This window comes from Pongo abelii, chromosome 11 (genome assembly GCF_028885655.2).
Source record: "Pongo abelii isolate AG06213 chromosome 11, NHGRI_mPonAbe1-v2.0_pri, whole genome shotgun sequence".
In the NCBI taxonomy this organism is placed as follows: domain Eukaryota; kingdom Metazoa; phylum Chordata; class Mammalia; order Primates; family Hominidae; genus Pongo; species Pongo abelii.
In genome coordinates this window covers 113261167-113279464 of record NC_071996.2, presented here as the reverse complement: position 1 = coordinate 113279464, position 18298 = coordinate 113261167, and the positions used below count along the sequence as shown (strand labels likewise).

The 18298-nt window shown below is 37.7% G+C and overlaps 1 protein-coding gene across 11 annotated transcripts in view; it reads right to left on the bottom strand.

Moving 5' to 3' along the window:
- Positions 1 to 18298, bottom strand: part of UNC80 (unc-80 homolog, NALCN channel complex subunit) — a 229246-nt gene that overhangs the window by 53914 nt on the left and 157034 nt on the right. For all 11 annotated transcript variants that reach the window (XM_054549776.2, XM_054549783.2, XM_054549777.2 and 8 more), the window contains 11 exons: positions 16898 to 16998; positions 15814 to 15900; positions 12885 to 13068; positions 11077 to 11171; positions 9952 to 10041; positions 9253 to 9354; positions 7251 to 7431; positions 5387 to 5655; positions 3360 to 3494; positions 1700 to 1838; positions 948 to 1044 (listed from right to left, as the gene is read on the bottom strand). In XM_054549776.2, the coding sequence (XP_054405751.1) occupies positions 948 to 1044; positions 1700 to 1838; positions 3360 to 3494; positions 5387 to 5655; positions 7251 to 7431; positions 9253 to 9354; positions 9952 to 10041; positions 11077 to 11171; positions 12885 to 13068; positions 15814 to 15900; positions 16898 to 16998 (1480 nt within the window). The remainder of the gene's footprint in view (positions 1 to 947; positions 1045 to 1699; positions 1839 to 3359; positions 3495 to 5386; positions 5656 to 7250; positions 7432 to 9252; positions 9355 to 9951; positions 10042 to 11076; positions 11172 to 12884; positions 13069 to 15813; positions 15901 to 16897; positions 16999 to 18298) is intronic.

Here is an 18298-nt window from a genome sequence, read left to right as displayed (position 1 = left end):
CCTTATTCATTCTCTTATGGCAGAGAGAAACAGGCTTAAGGTGCAGGGCAAATATATAAAGATATATTGGGCATAATCAGTTTGGCTGCTTCCTTCTTCCTGGAAGAGCTTGGCAACAGAGTACAACTTTTAATAGATCAGATTTAAATCTCAGACCAGAGCCAACATCTTTGAATTGGGATGACTCACTCTTCATGTGAGTCTTTTGAATTCTTTGCACTTGGCAAAATGAAGGCAAGATTGATATTCTTGCCCTTTGTGTTACAGAAATTCTTATTGCCCCATGAAAGGAGTTTTCTTAAATAAATATCTGTTATGAAATTTTGTTTGCTACTAATTTACATTACTTGTGAGGAAAAATATTTTCTAACAAGACTAAATACCTTAGCATCTACACAAAATTCAAATTAAGGGATTTCAAATGAATGAAGATTTACTATTGTTCTCCAGAACCTATGCTATGTTTCCTAAACTTTGTTTCTTCTTTTCCTTTCTTTTTTCTTTTTCTTTTTTTTTTTTTTCTGACAAAGTCTTACTCTGTTGCCTAGGCTAGAGTGCAATGGTACAATCACAGCTCACTGCAGCCTTGACCTCCTGGGATTAAGCAATCCTCCTGCCTCAAGCCTCCCACAAAGTTGGGACTACAGGTGCACAACACTACACCTGGCTAATTTTTAATTTTTTAGAATTTTTGTAGAGACACGGTCTCACTATGTTGCCCAGGTTGGTCCTGAACTCCTGGGCTAAAGGGATCCTCTTGCCTCAGCCTTCCAAAGTGCTGGGATTATAGGTGTGAGCCACCACACCTGGCCTAAATTTAGTTTTTAAAAGCTTACTTGTCAGAATGTTAGACTGATATTAATCAGCATAACCTTTGTATTCATTCAATTTTATTTTCTCTGCCATATTTACTTATCACAAGGCACAGAATAAAGGGCTGCAGATACCTTCTGAATGATTCGGGAGCATACGCCACCACAGTGACACAGAGCTTAATGGCTTCACTGATAGAAAATGTCAGATCTTCGTTTCCATAGCAGAAATCTGAAGGAACAAAAAGTAAAGGCACACTATTAGAGTGGATTCAGCAGGAGATAAAGAAGCACCTATTACTTCTAATGTTATCATTCCAGTATATACTGTAGCTTTTTCTTGTTAAATTTTATTCCTACACTGTGAAAACTATTAACTTCTTCATCTCAAGGGAATGAAATTCTGTTTTCTAGTTTTGAACAATCAGATGTAAAATAAAAATACTTTTCTGGAGTGTTTAAAAAAATCTCAGATAATAGAAGACACTGAAGGGCATTTAAATTGTCTAAGGTTGAGGCTTTACCCTTGAGTTATCTCTAGTTCTACACATTCCATGATAATAAAAGAGCATTTTAGAGGGTTATTCACTTAGAATTACCCAAGATAACCCAACTTTCTGAAAACTGCAGCGCTTGAGCAGTGGTCTACTGAGCATCATTTTAATATAGTTTTCATGGCAGAGAATTCCTTACTCTTTAGGATTCATAAGAAATTTAAGAAAAAAAATGTACTCATTCAATTTCTACTACTGTTCCATTTATTTTTGCTACTTTGATTTAGTTATATATATACACACATATAAATATACACGTGTGTATAATATATATATATTTATATTTAACAACTGCAGTGAGAAAAAGAATGTCAAAGCAAGTTTTGCTTTTACCTAAAGACTTGAGAGGCTTCTCAGCTTTGACCAGCTCTAAGATGTCTAATATGTCGGTGGTCTCTCCCTCTAGGGACTGCAGCAAGTCAAACAGGCACTGAGCTGACACACCTTTGCTGGGCCCATTATTGGCAGCATCCTGATAAAGAAAAACAATTTTAGTTTATTGACTCTCACCACAGTACAACTATAACTTGACAGGAATTCAAATTTTATAAATGCTATTACCAGTAACAAGTACAACATCTACCTGGAATTCAGCTTACGTAATTCTGGATTCAGCAATGCTGTGGTATGATTTTGGAGTGGTACACCTGACTTTTAAGGGATCTATTAAATTCTAATCTAGAACAAAAGAGGTATTTGTAAAAGCTCATAAAAATACAGCAATATATGAACTTCCAAAAAGTTCATATCAATGGTTCCTTTAATTGAAGAAGGTAGAACTAAGAAAATTTCTATAATTGATTGGTTGAATACTACAAATATGTTTGGGGAACATATGCTTATTTTAATTAACAACCCTGGGAATTTCACAGGTCTTCTTTGATAATGTATCTCCACATGGAGATACTTACAATTTTAAATCTATTTAAAATGACTTTAAATAATTCACTGAAACAACAAATCCTTATGAAGTTCTTCTGTGCCAGGCACCAGGCTATACACTGAGGTTATAGAAAACCAAAACCAAAATGCAAATAAAACAACAATACAACAATAACTAAAACCAAACAAACAAGCAAAGACAAAAGCATACAAAGGTCTTGCTTTCATGAAGATTAAATGCTGTTGGTTGAGTGTGGTAGAAATTCATGTTAATGAAACAAATACATATAACATGTGATATGGTGGTAAAATCTCTGAAGAAAAAGAAAAACAAAGCAGGGTAGGTAGTAGAGAGTGACAAAAAGATCTTCCTTTTACCGTTTTCTACTTTCCATCTCTTTTATGAATTGAATATTTAAAAAACTGTAGAGTTGGTCTATTTACATGTTAGGAGCTGAGATGAAAGCTGAAGAAGAATGTTGAAGAGAAATGACATGCTTGTTGAAAGAAATATTATTTATGGTATGCATGTCTCACAGTGGTTAAAGAAAGAGAGCTGAGAGACTGAATATACAAACTGTCAATGACTAAATCATATATAAAAATAGAACTTTGACCCACAACCTGCAACAACCTGCTCAGGAAACCAACCCATTGTCTACAATAACCAGCTCAGGAAGCCAGCCTAAGTCAAGCTTGTAGGAAGTCAGGCCACTATCTCCAGTGGTAACCAAACAATAACCTCTGTAACAACTGACCCAAAGTAACCAGGACTTGCATAATAACTGAGAGCTTTCCTAATTTTTCTCCCTGCTTCCAACTTAGGACCAACCAGAGAAAGCCCAATATACACCCCTAACCCATCATATAAGATGCCCAACTACTAGTTAGTTCACCTGCAGCTTCCCCAGGCCAATAGCTCCAATCAGGACATAACTGAAGCTTCCCCTTTTTTCACTATACAGCTTTCCCACTCCTCTGCCTGCCTTTGCATCTCTGCCAAAACACAAGTGATGGTAGCCAACTCCCTTGCCATAGTAAGCTCTAATAAATAACCTTTGCTTTTCTCATTTTGTTGGTCTTCATTTTTCTTCCCACAGAGGTTACTTACAGGAAATTCCAGGAGAGGGGCCACACTAGCAAACAGCTGGAGCACAAAGGGCTTCCGGTGTAGAATATAGAACTGGTGACAGGCAAATTCGATGGCTTGACGCAGCTGGGGATTGCTTTCATAGTCGGAGTACACCTATGGAAAAAAGCCAGATATTCAAAAAATGCCTTAATAAAGCATCAAAGTTGTACTCGCTTTTAAAACTCATGGTCATGGGAAGCTTGGAGGGAAATGGCTAACTTTGTAAACTGGTAGAGAGGAATGTACAATGGCATAAACTTTCTCTAGATAAATTTAGTAATACACCTCAAAATGCTGAAAATCTAAACATACTTTTTTTCCAGGAAGTTTGTGACTAGGAATTTATCCAAGGAAAGGACTAGACACATGTATAAACATGCATACATAAGAAGGCCTGCTGCAAGACTGGTTATAACAGTGGAAAATATGAGACAAATTATTCATAAATATTTCTTGGTTAAGTGAATTATGGTACATACAAACTGTAGAATACTGTGCAGTAATTTTAAAAATGCTGTAAGGTTAAATGTAGCTATATAAAATGCCTATGATATTCTTAGTGTTGTATGAAAAAACTAGGTTACAAACTTGAAAATATATAATTCTGTGTGGTGTGTGTGTATGTTGTGTGTGTGTGTGTAGGAAAGAGTGCCAGGATTTGGAAGTATAAACAATGATTACCTGGGAGAAAGGATTTTAGGTGATCCTTATTTTTTCTTTAAACTTTCTTCATCTTTTGAATTTTGTAATGAACATAATTGCTTTTGGTAATCAGTAAAAAAAAAAAAACTTACTAAAAAAATAGAGAAAATTGCAACTATCTAAAAATGGGGAAGAGAGTCCTGTGATAGTAACTTTCTTGCCTCCATAGGTTGAGCAAACTTCACTTTGTATGCGTTGTGATCATAATTTTTATCAAAACTTCCTCAAAAATAGAGAACTAGGATGAGCCCCTGGGCCCTGCCTGATTTTATTTAATACTCTGAAATGTAGCCAGCTATACGTTAGACACGAGTAAATAAAAATTGTTACTGCTAAATTACCTTCTCCAATCCCATCACACCATATTTACTGGGAATGAAAATCTCTGTTCAGTTAGAGGTCAGGGAATCTCTTGGGAGAAACATCAGCTAAACACTTGCCATACATGTGACTCAAGAACAGAAGTTCTCAAACTTTCTAGGGCAGTGGTCCCCAACCTTTTTGGCATCAGGGACTGGTTTCATGGAAGACAATTTTTTCATGGACCAGGGTGGGTTGGGGGGAAGGTTTCGGAATGAAACTGTTCCACCTCAGATTATCAGGCATTGGATTCAGGAGCGTGCAACCTAGATCCCTTGCATGCACAGTTCACAATAGGGTTCTGGCTCCTATGAAAATCTAGGGGTGGGGGTTCCTTACAGGCCACAGACCAGTACTGGTTCATGGCCCGGAGGTAGAGGATTCCTGTTCTAGGGCATCAAAACCATTTGAAGGTCTTGGTAAGAACACAAACTACTGGGCTCTGATCCCTGAGTTTCTGATTCAGTAGACCTGAATGGGCTCCAAGAATGTGCATTTCTCTTTCCTTAAAATTTTTTTTCTTTTTAGAGATGTGGTCTTGCTATGTTCCCCAAGCTAGTCTTAAGCTCCTCACTTCAAGAGATTCTCCCACCTTGGCCTCCCAAAGTGCTGGCATTACAGGCGTGAGCCACCACACCTGGCCAGAATGTACACTTCCAACAAGTTCCAGCTGATGCTGATGCTGCTGGCCCAGGGACTACAACTTAAGAACCACTGTCCTAGAGGAAATGGGAAAGCATATCCCAAGTCTGGGGCTCTCAGAGTAGAAAGGAATATCGTGAACTCTTGCAAATTTATGGGGGGATTTCATTTGTTGCCTTCTGTTGTCACAAAAGAAGATGATAACACCATCATTAAAAAGTTTCAGTACAGATCTAGTTGAATGGCTAGATATGAGCAGTACTTATGTTAATTTTCTGGTTGGGAGAGGAGGTTCTGGGCACCTGCAGCATGGTGGGGAGAATCCACTGGTAGCCGCTGAGAGAGAAGAGGTGGTTGAAGTGCACCGCGGTGTTGATGACAGTGGCAGCGTACTGCCTGAGCAGGGCACTGTCTTCTGGGTGGAGGATCAGAGCCCCGTTAAAAACGTTGAGGAAAAGCATGATTTCGTCTCCCCATGGAAACTCGCTCGGCATGCCCAGGAACATTTCCTCCAGCAGCTGGATCCACAAGCTTTTCTGAAGAGTGTCGAGGCCAAACAGTTCCTTTCCAGCTGTGAGAACATGAAACAGCAGAGACAGAATTAGCCCCGCACCAATCCTGTCAGCATGAGAGGTGATCAAACCCAAGGCGCTGCTGTTCTCCGTTTGTTCCAGCTCCAGGATGTGAAGATCTACTGCTGAAATGTTTTCCAGCATGATATTACTGGCTTTCATACAGCACTTCCCATTTCTCCATGGACTTTCATCATCACCTCTTTAACTGTGGGTAAGGCAGAGCAGGCATTGGCAGTGTTTTACTGCTAAATAAGCGTCGGTTGGAGAAAAATAAATTATTTCAGCTAGAAAATGGCAGGGATGGGACTACTGCTTGGTCTTTTAATTAATGGTCAGAAGCTAGAGCTCTATCTACTCCTGCTGAAGCTGAAGTGTTTTGTTTTTTGTTTTTTGTTTTTTTTTGAGATGGAGGCTCGCTCTGTCATTCTGTCTGGAGTGCAGTGGCGCAATCTCGACTCACTGCAACCTCCATCCCCTGGGTTCATGTGATTCTCATGCTTCAGACCCTTGAGTAGCTGGGATTACAGGTGCCCACCACCATGCCCAGCTAATTTTTTTTGTATTTTTAGTAGAGACAGGGTTTCGCCACGTTGGCCAGGGTAGTCTCGAACTCCTGACCTCAAGTGATCTGCCTGCCTGGGCCTCCCAAAGGGCTGGGATTACAGGCATGAGTCACCTTGCCCAGCCTGTCTGAAGCTTCTGGATGACGGCAATAAAACACAGGGATGCTAATTTAAGTAAATTGTCTCAAATTAATAACTGAGTAACAGAGCGAGGCTCCAAAGTGGGTCTCTTTCTGTGTCTCTCTGTCTCTTTCTCTCAATTGAGGTATTATTTAGAGTAAAATGCACAGATCTTAAATGTAGAGTTCATTGAATTTTGACAAAAATATGCACTATGCACTCATGTAAACAACATTCCATCAATATACAGACAATTTTCATCACTCTTCTGCCCCTTTCCAGGAAATTCATTCCCTCCAAATCCAGAGGCAGCCACCATTCTGATTTCTGCCATTCTAGATGAGTTTTGCCTCTTTTTGAACTTCACACAAATACCTGGTCTTTGTTTAGTCAGGTATTCTCATACCCTAACAACACCATCCTACCCACGCTTCAACTGCTGATGATTAGCTTAGAGCAGTGGTTCTCAAAATGTGGTACTTGGGACAGCAGCATCAGGATCACCTGAGAACTTATTAGAAATGCAAACTCTTGAGCCCCATCCTGAAACCCAGAGGTGGAGGGTAGGGCCCCGCAATCTGTGTTTCAACAAGTCCTTCAGGGGTCTCTTGTGCACACTCAGATCTGAGAAGCACTGGTTTTACAGCACTGTCTGCTGATTCAGATGCTCTCCATTTGAGAACAAAACAAGTGCTAATAGGAGATACACCTAATGCTAAATGACAAGTTAATGGGTGCAGCACACCAACATGGCACATGTATACATATGTAACAAACCTGTATGTTGTGCACAGGTACCCTAAAACTTAAAGTATAATAATAATAATATTAAAAAAAACAATAAAAACAAAAAAAAACCAAGTGCGTTAGAAAAAGCCCCAGAGAGGCAATGTTTCCTTGTTTGATACCTTGAGGATCGCTGAAGAGTGAAAACTCAGCATCAATAGCACTACGAGGGAATGAGGGCAGGCGGAGGAGATCTTCCTGAAGCATGGAGACGTGGGACTGTTTGTGGGCTGTGGGGATCTTCTGGGTCAGGGAGATGAGAAACAATACCCGCCCTACTTCTTCCAGCTTGCGGGTGAACACCTGGAGAAAACAAAAGCAGGAGCAGACAAAAAGGAGAATTAGAAACTCCAGATTTATAGAGTGAAAAAACTAAAGGAAAACCTTTAATGGCAAACTGGGTTGATAAAGTGGGAAAAGGGGAAAAAGTGAAATGAGGGAGACGTGTTTTTTTTCCTTTACCACAAGAAAGAGCAAACAATTCTTAATTGCCTCTTACTTCCTTCTGCCTGCTTTACAGAAGGAAATGTTCCTTACGGAGTTTTAGGCTGGAGAGGAGCATAAGGCAAGCATTGTCAAGATTAGTTCAATATTAAATAGAGCCTATTTGTTTGGATGCTATAATGTGGAAGACCTTCATTAACAGGGTCAGTCAGTCAGTCAGTTCCAATTGCTTCTACCATTGCCACCAATGCCTGAAGCTGTTTCCTGGGAGTTCCGGGTTTGTCTTTAAAAAAACAAAGACTGATGTGAGATCCAGGAAAACCCTATCTTGGGACAGAAGCTCATAGGTCCTTGATTGGTGCTCTGAGTTTAGAGGGCATAAACATGGGGCTCTTGGTTCTCAGGTCCTTTTCTCTTGATGATTACGAAGTTTATATGCAGCGAGTAGCTACTGAGGAAACTTCTGAGCCAGACTCATAGGCTTCCATATTATAATCTCCCTGAGGAACTTAGAAGTCTTAAGGCTCTAACTTGAAGCGTACATCAGAGCAAGAATTCCATTTGATGGCATTCTTTGAAAACTTGTTCTTAAACATGATGAACGGACACACACACACACACACACACACACACAGACAGAGACTAGGGAAGCACCATTATTGATTAGGGTTTCAATTATCTTATCCCAAAATCACGGACTGGGGTAATTTGGGGAGAATTGTTTTAGAAATTGTTTATATTTAAGATCTAACAGTTTTTCCCAACATCTCACACCTCGCAACACATTCAGTATTTTCTTTCTTTTAAATAGAATGTCGGTAGTTAATGGTAGCTATATTTTTAATTACTTAAGTGGTCTAATTCTATGCCATTCTCACTCATTTCATGAAGATATTTTTGGATATTTTGATGCCAAATTATTATCCTTGATATGTACAGAAAATTGAAATGATCAAGTATCTTGAAATTCTTTAAAGATGGTATTTTAAAATGAATGTAATAAATATGCAATATTAAAATTGTATCATTTTTAGAATTGTGTACTAAAGCTATATTTTGCATGCAGATTAGTGACTTTCCTTAAGCTCAAAGTCTGATTTGAGATTAAATGTGAATATTATTCTGTTCTTCAACCTTAAACCTAAGTACAGCTGCTAGACTATATCTCTTCCTGTTTCAAGAGAAATTAATAACATGCCCAAGGTCAGATCCCTGGTTAGAGGCAGAACTGGGATGAAGTCCAAATCTTTGAACTTTAGTTTAATGCTTTTTTTTCAAGCATACTAGAGTGACCCCTTTTACTTTGTAGCCAGCTAGTGTAAACCACTGGGATAATTTACATAGCTACATTATGTATATTTCCAATACAATTTTATAGAAATGTGAAATGAAAATCTACATATAGAAAATAATAGGTAAATAAATTATAAGATTTCTATTATTTATACTCAATAATTCATCATTACACTACTCCAAGTGAGTGTTTCTTAATACCTTTAAGCAATGATCCAATTTGTAAATCCTACACTATTTGGGGGAACAATTTGTTGAGTAAGGGCCAACTACTGTCTCCAGAGAGGGTCAAAATGGAATCATAAAATCTCAAAGTTGGCAACGTATGAACATATCTACTCCAACAACGTGACAAAACCATGGAATAAAACTGACATGGTCAGACACCTGTTTCTGAATGAGCTCCTGTCCCTTCTCTGGATGCATATGTACAAGGTTCAGCTGGGGAGATACTGACCTCCGGAAAGGATAAATATCGCGAACATAGGTCTGTGTGGATTACATAAAGAGACAAAAAAAAAGAGTTCAAAAGATTAAACATTTTTTCTCATTTCTTCTTTACCCAAAGGTCTAAGCACTAGGATGCTATGCCAGGAGAAAAGCAGCTAAAGGCGATGTACTAAACAACACTCTGGAAGATCACTGTAAAGTGATGTCAGCGAGCATCCTGAGGCCTCTTCTGCTCATTAGATCAGATCAGCATGGTCTTATTTAACATGGTAGGAAAGAGATGCAAAACAGCATTCAAATTCCAAATAGACACACACAGGTATTATACGGGCAATGTAATTTTTCATGTAATAATGATCAGTAACTAAGTGTCTTATCTAGCTTATCTCATTTAACTATTACAACTGCTCTAGCATGAATACCATTATCATTACCTTCATTTTACACACAAGAAAACCAAAGGGTAGAAAGGTGAAGTCGCCAGTCAAAAGCCCCACTGATAGTAAGATGGTGTGACCCAGGTGGCCATACTATTACCTTCTAAACAGCGATGCCTCCCTGACTGTGAGCCACCCTCAGGTAGGCATGATAAGCCTTTGGCACAACTCAACGGGGATGTCATTACTGGTGTCTCACCTTATTGTAGTGGATAAGGTTCCATCGTTTATCCATAAGAAAATAATGTGTTGACTGGGATTCTGGGATATTAAAAAACTCCAGACACTCCTAGAACAATAGCAACAAATTTTAATAAATGTTTATCAGGAAGATATTATGTGCTAGGTAGAAAGTTGACAGATACAAATTTTGAAAAAACGAGGTAACCTCTTACGAGAATTATCTATATATATAGATGTCTTATATAAATTGTATACATTAGATATGTATGTGTATATATGTGTATACTCACACACACACACACACATATATATATACATATATATACACACACCATGGCTGCATATATACCCACACAGAGTTATCCAAAGAATGGTACGATAAAGACTGATAATGTGATATAGACCATCTGCTTTCATAGTGCCCAAAGATGCACAATTATAATTCAGACTGAGTGATGGACTGTGGAGGAACAGTGGCACCTACTGGTCTCAGCATCAGGAAGAAAGTATGTTTGAGAAACATTTAAGAATAATATAAACGATCATGCACTGTGCACATTATATACTATATACTAGGCATAGATAACTTGTATAGCCTGAACTAGTATCTTAGTACTGTTGAAAATGAAACTGAGACTAGAGAAGTCTTATCACTTGATTTAGGTCACACTGGTTGTGGTGAAGGCAGCGTTTGAATATACTCTGTTTGCCTTCCTGCTATCCTACCATTCATCGTGAGTATAAAAAGGGAGTATTTGTTGAAGTTGGGCCTTAGAAATTCTCTGGAGATGGCTGAGTGAGGCCAAAAGGAGTAGTAATGACCCTTTCTACTGAAATAAGATGCACGAGTTTGGAAAAGTTGATTTTTTTTCCAGAGGTCTCTTCTACTTACATCTGGGCCCAGAACTATGTTCCTGAAAATCAGATTACTAAAAGTTTACTGACTAAAGTCAGTAGAAATGGGGAAAATTATGGAAGGAAATAGCATAAGGAAATAATAGTGGGGCAGATTTTAGAAGAGTAAAGAAATGCATACATCCATTTAAAGACAGAAAAATGCCATTTTATTCTAAAATGGATCTTCAGTGAGGTGGCCATAGCATTGTCCTTAAAAATTGTTTCTGTTAAAAGTCATTCCTACCTTCAACAGGGCTTCAAATTGAGTGTCTTCATGGACTGGTAACTGGGTTGGGATATCGCACTCATTCTGTCCGTGAACTACCAAGGTTTTAGTACCTACGGAAGATAAAAAGAATAATAAACTGACTTTTACTATAGAAAATTTGTATTTTAAAGCATAAAATATTAAAATATTATCAATAAGCTGATGTTTTTACTGTTAATTACAATTCTTAATTCATAGTTACATATATATTTTATTTATTTATTTTTAACCTGGAAGTTTAAGATTAATACATATGTATTTTAAATATATTCACTTACTAAAAGTGATAGGTATGGAGTTCCCAATACTTTTATAAAATTTTTATTTTTAGTAGAAACAGGGTTTCACCATGTTGCCCAAGCTGGTCTCAAACTCCTGACCTCAAACAATCCGCCCGCCTCGGCCTCCAAAGTGCAGGGATTACAGGAGTGAGCCACCGTGCTCGGCCAAGTTCTCAATACTTCTACCCGTCTTTTACATGCATAATTGTATTTAAATCTCATAGCCACCTCATGATGTGGGTGTTATGATTTTTTATCTTACAAATGAGGAAAAAGAGAAATGGAATAACTTAAGAGACGTATTTATTTAGTGGAAGAGTTAGAATTCAAACCTCAAACATTTCAACAAGTAATACATCCCTGTTTTCTAGATGAGGTGACCAGGCAATAAAAGTTAAGAAAATATAAACAGGGATATTAGCAAAACTAAAACATGTACTTGAAATGTAGCTGAAAGCTACATTTTCTGTATTCTTCTTGGCTGATTGAGACAATATTTATTCTACTTCATTCATTAATTACAAATCTTTGTGAACATTATGATATACCTCGATTTTTAGTGAGTTGTTTTTAAGTATGTTAAAAATAGGAGTTTCTTTGCTGTAATAAAAACTGATCACTTTTTTTGGATAATCTACAGAATATATACATACACAATTCCCATTCATCGAATGCTTATCATGAGCCAGGTATGGCAGCAAGTATTTCACATATCTCAACTCATTTATTCCTCACAATTGTGAAGTATGAATTATATCCCTATTTTATACACAAGGAAAGAAAGCTTTGAGAAATGATGTACCTCTTCACAGTTAATACTAGTTATGTGACTAATAAATGACAGTGCTATGATTTAAACACAGGCTTTTTTGCTGCGAGAACCTGTGTTCTCATTTCTACATAATTCTGTCTTTCACTTTTATTTCAATACATGTATCATCTCAAATATTCTTAGTCACTGCACAAGGATAAAGAATTGTCAAAATCTTTGTCTTAAGGCAAAACAAGCTATCTGAAGTGAAAAGGAACCGTATCTTGAGTTTACATCACGCTTCATGTTCTTTTGTAATGCTCCTTCTTCCTGCTTTCCCCTTTTCCAATTTTTCATAAAGTCCTCTCTCATGGAGTTTACAAAGGACTGGAGTCCATGCCATACAAACAATATTATTCTCCTTGCACTGCCAAAAATTCACTCAAACAAGCTTTCAGTTCAGCTGGCTCTCTGCGATAGACTTAAATAAATCTTCAACCTTGGCAGCCCTTCAAGGACTGATTCATGCGGATCTCAGTTCTGAGTCTCCCTTTTCAGCTGGCAACCGCTGACTTTTTAAAGGGTCTATTGTATTTCCTCTGATTATATTAAACAAAAATTCTTTGAAGCACTCAATACTGGGAGTTAGAACTCTGAAAATTTTCTCATGAATGAAAGAGCCTCTTAGTCTTTCAAAGGGCTATTCATAATTTTTTTTTAAGTTATGTTACTAAAAAGTACTAGTGGCTTACCTGGCATTGAAGCGGTCACCAGGAGCTTCACCTCGCACTGCTCCTTCTTCATCGTCTGCTTGAGATCCTTGAAGAAGAGGCCCTCCACGTAACCCACCACCTCCCACAGGAATGTCAGAGTGGCTGAAATGGCATCCATCCCCCACTCGCAGGGGGTTCGCACAAAGTACATGATTAATCCTACCTAGAAGTCAGGATAAGAAGAGTTCACAAAGCTACAATAATCCTGAGCTCACATTCTCATTTCCTTAGCTTTTCTTGTTTTAAACTCGACCTTCTTCTGTGCCTTCATATTCTCTGTTCAGATGCTTCTCTAACACTTTCAATGTTACCAGGAGAGGGCATAACTGGAAAACTGACCACACAGGCTGCTGTACAGTTTTATATATCATTAAAATGGCGAAGTCTTAAGAAAAAAGCAGATTATTCCCCCCCTCCCCCCACCCAGGCATCATGTCACTTGGTAGCTAGGTACTTGGGCCATCTAAAATTCATCTGTATATGAAGTGTGTCCAAGCACTATTTGCAGCTTGGATTATGTCTAATAGTCTCAAACCTAAGAGCACGCTGCTTGGCTAAGTTGATGAACTTCAAAATTTTTGTCTGTGTGTCTTCTTTTTTTTTGTTTCTAAATTCAGGGGTACATGTGCAGGTTTGTTACATAGGTAAATGTGTGTCATGAGGTTTGTTGTGCACATTATTTTATCAGCTAGGTTGTTTGCATATCTTCTAATGTAATTTTGAAAAACTGTGTGCTCTTTTGCACCTTTTAAAGTTGACATCTAAAATGCCTCATTCAAAGTTTATTTTTCGTTAATAGGAGGTAGAATATGTTCAGCATTCTATACATTGAAATAAGATGAGGACTGACTATAATTGGAATATTTGATGAAATAACTTCCAATTATCCTATTCAATAATGTGCAAATATTCAGAAAGAAATAGTGTAAATTTTTTTTTCTTGCGGGTTTTAACCATTGTTTCTTCAAAAATTTTGTAGTCCTGGAAAACTTTCTAGTTATATTGAAAGAATCAGTGTTGCAAACCTAATCTGTTTTGGTGTTCTAAATGCTGGACACCATAAGGAGGGCCAATGCTCACCCTTAATAGAAATTTATAAAACATAGGACCAGATAGAAAGTCCTATGGGTTAAAGTGCACTGATCAATCAGAAAAGATGATTTCTTAAAACTACTAATAACATAGAATTCAGATTTTTTCTCCAACCTACATGCCTGTCAGTGCAGCCTGGTAATCTCTGGGATGATGGGTTGGGTCTTCCTTGTGTGCGCTAGAATAATGGTTGAGATGGCAGACTTACTCAACAAGTGTTAGTGCATATCTGTTAAGTTGAGTATTTGGAGATTTATTTCTTTTAAAACTATCTGGGCATCAAGCTCCTTTAAAAATATTTTTGTTGCGGAGCTAAAGGATGGAGGAGAGCAATGGTCTGGGCAAGCATTTCTCCTATTCAGTGACCTGGGGAAGGGGCAAGTACACAGGCAAGAGAAAGAAACACTGAAGGCGCTCTCACCTCCAGTCCCTCTTTGGGCTCTTTCCACACCAGCCTGATGGAGTGTAAATTTGGCAGGGCACACACCTAAACGGAGGGAGGCCCTGACATTTGGCTTTCCAAATCCACCTTTGGTTTTTGTGTGGTATAGACAGAACCCAGAAGTAGTGGATGCTTGGATGGAAAGCTTTCCAGATAGAACGGCCATAGGCTGTTGTCACTGAACAGAATGCTGTAGCTGGTGGACTTCCTATGTTAGAGCCATATGGGACTCATGGCAAGAACTCAGGGGGTCTAAAGCACCCGCAGAAGCTAAGGGGAGGTTGAGTCTCCCGGCAAACACTGCCAGGAGCAGACAGGCTTTGAGTGACAGCAGCCATGGGCTTGAGTTTGTGCCCATCCAGACATCCAGCAACCAGCCAGACTAAGAACATGGTCTCACAAATGAAGGACCCAGATAAAATGCAAGGGGTGAGATGTGGAACACAGGTCTTTTTTCTCCCCAACTCCACATAGCTATAGAGACAAAAGCAGTGGGAAGGAGGGAGAATTCCTAGAGACTATGCATTTTTATCCAAGAGAGACTGAAAACCACCAAAAAGTACTGTTTACGTTTTGGTACTGGTCTGAACTTAAATCTGGATTGGACATTTATTCATATTTTTTTCACTTGCCATCCAGCAAGTAGGCACTCAGGAGGAAGATGACCAAATTAGTCTTAGACAAGAGAAAGGAATTACAAATGTTCTCTGCACATGGGGGTTGTGGTGGGAGTTAAATTTATCACCCTGCTAGGGATGCATATGCATATGGATAACTGAAGGAGTATGCCCAGCACAGACATTAATTTGGCTATTTGTCTGCCTGGATTAAGGGGCAGTTTCAAGGCACAGTCATCAGGTTCTAGTCCCCAAACTGCATATTCATTTGGGGTTTAAAAAAAGAATGTGAAGAAATTGGTAAGTCTCAGAGGATCAGGAAAGAACTGCCAGGGCAGTTAAAACTGTCATAGACAGTTGCCATGGAAAAATACATACACAAAAACTTTCCATCTAGGACAACAGTTGCATCTGTGTGTGTGTGTGTGTGTGTGTGTGTGTGTGTTTAAACACAGAGATAGGAAAAGAGGAAAAAATACTAAAAGAACACATGTTTTCTCAATAGAAAACAAAAATAAAGAACAAACATAAGGAAGTTATATATTGCTAAAGGAAGACAGAGAGGAAACTGACATTTATATTGACTGCCCTCCATATGCCAAAGAGTATGCCAGGCAGGGGCTTCCCTACACAGAATTTAGTTGACCAGGATTTGCCTTTAGTAATGTAATTAATGCAAATTTATTGAAAAAAAATCTCCTAAGATCTTTTCATCATGGTGCTGCTTCGTAATTGGAAATGAACATTTATAACTCACCAAATAGTTGAATAGGATATGAGATGTCTGAGCAGGAAAGTCTCCAATATTCAAGAGAAGTTTGCGCAGCATGTACATTAACTCATCCTGAAAGAAGAACGGAATTTTTAATGTTTCCTTCAGCTGCCATGCGGTAGAAAATAAAATTAACTTCTTGAAAATTTGGGATTGGGTGAGGGATTTTTCTTACTTTTGCCCACATATTGATTTTAATTATGTTCAACATTTTAATATAGTATATGTGATACTTCTTAAGTAGTATTTAAACCATCTGGAACACCTTTCTCCTAGGAGCTAACACATAAAAATCACTGAGCAGTAAACGACTTTGTTCTTTTTAAATTGACACTGTGTGTGTAGGTCACAGGCAAGTCACAGGAAAGCTGTACATTTAGTTAACACTATTGGCCATGGTAGCCTGATACGATGGGAATATGAGGAGGACCTATGCTGAAAAATCATTAAGCAAACCATGTTTTTGTGAACTTCTTAATTCTGCTTTCTAGGTTTTGAGTCAAAGAGAAAAAGAGAGGTTACAAGAGACTAGATTGAAATGTCTGTAACTAACTTTACCTTTCAGAAACTAAACTTAACCTTCCAGTGAATATGACTATAGCATAGAAATGAACAAATAATTTTTAATCATCGCTGTATTTTGCCACTGCTTGAAAAACTACTTTTATTTGGCATGATCTTCTTACAAGGTGGTCTGACAAATCAGGTTTTTGGTTAATGAAAAATTTTAACATATTCTAACAATCATACCTGCATCAGACTGCTAAGCAATCAGAATTCAATGAAAGTACTCAATAGTAAGAACATTATACTTAATTTAATCTTGCAGTATTTTAGGATCCTCACTAGCAATGTAACATATATATATATATATGAATTAATGGAGAAATTAAAAAGAAAACAGCAAAGTTAAGTATTGCTCATCATTATCATTATTTAAAAAGTACTTATTGGTTGTGTATTGGAGGGCACTGAGTTGCATGCACTGCACTATAAAGTTCTTTGCATGATTTTAACAGTGTTCACACTTGTAGCCACAGAGCTACACTAAAAAGGAAGAGGAATTTACTTGTCTATTGCTGATGGTCAGTTTTTCCAGAAAATGTCGAAGAACCGTTGATGGATCTTCAATTAGACAGTTCCATAAGACTTGTTGAGCCACAGCACTCACTTCAGAAGAGAAAGAAAGTTGAACATTTGTCTTAAATGGAGGTAAGTCTATGAGATAAAGTATTTGACAATTTACAAGCTTTAGTCTCTGCTTTTTGCCTTAAAAAGGCTCTGTGAACTCTTTTTTCTTTTGAAAGGTAGGTGTTTGTTCTCTTTGTTGTTGTCTCTGAACATTTTCACATGTAAAGAACAGGTTACCAAAAAGTGTAGGAGTTGTCTTCAGGTATCAGCAACGCTTTTGCAAAGAATATCTCTGTGAATATATGCAATTGTCTTTGTTCTGGAAGTCACCCCAATAATAGCAGTAGTAAGCACTTAATTGTATTGTTTATTTTGTGGAGAAACTATGAAAGACTATTTGGTTTTCGAAAATACGTTTTGGTTTAGAATGCATATGAATTACAGATTTTTTTTTCTGTCCACATGACTGCTTCAAACAGTATCTCCTTCAGCAAGATAAAGTAGTTGAGCCAGTAACAATTAGGTTCTCACTTCTAACGAAGAAGTCTTAAGAATAAATAATTAATCCTAATGAGAAAGAAAGTGCTATTTCTGTGGGGAAAGTGGTCAGGCTAAGATTGTCTAGAAGTGCCCAGACTAAGAAAGCAGGTGGGTAAACAACAGGGCCAGTAAGCACTGAATGGTCTTTAGTTTCAACGTGTTTCCCAATTCTATTGGTTTTCAAAAGTAGGAATACAGAATTTAGCATAAATTTATTTCAAATAAATGATATGAAATTTTGATTCAGAAACAAGCCATACAATTAAAGTTAAAGGACATATAAATAATATTAACAAAAATATAAATCCAGAGCTGTAGCTTTCATGTGTCTCTATAGCTAATTAAAATAGGTGTGAGCTTTTCTCAGGTTGATATTGATTGCAAAAATATCTTTACATGTGAAATAAGCCAGGCACAGAAAAACAAATACTGCATGTTTTCACTCATCTGTAGAAGCTAAATAAGTTGATCTCTCAGAAGTAGACAGTAGAATAGTGCTAACTAGAGGCTAGGAAGGGGAGGCGAGAGGGAGGCATGGGAAAGGTTGGTTAATGGATAAGAAATTACAGCTATATAGCAGGAATAAGTTTCAGTGTTCTTTAGCACTGTAGGGTGACTATAGGTAACAATAATTTATTCTATATTCTCAAATAGCTAGAAGAGAATTTTGAGTGTTCCTAACACAAAGAAATACTGTTTGAGGTGAAGGATATGCTAATTACCATGATTTGATCATTACACATTGTATACAGGTACTGAAATATCACTGTACCCCATAAATATGTATAATTATTATGTG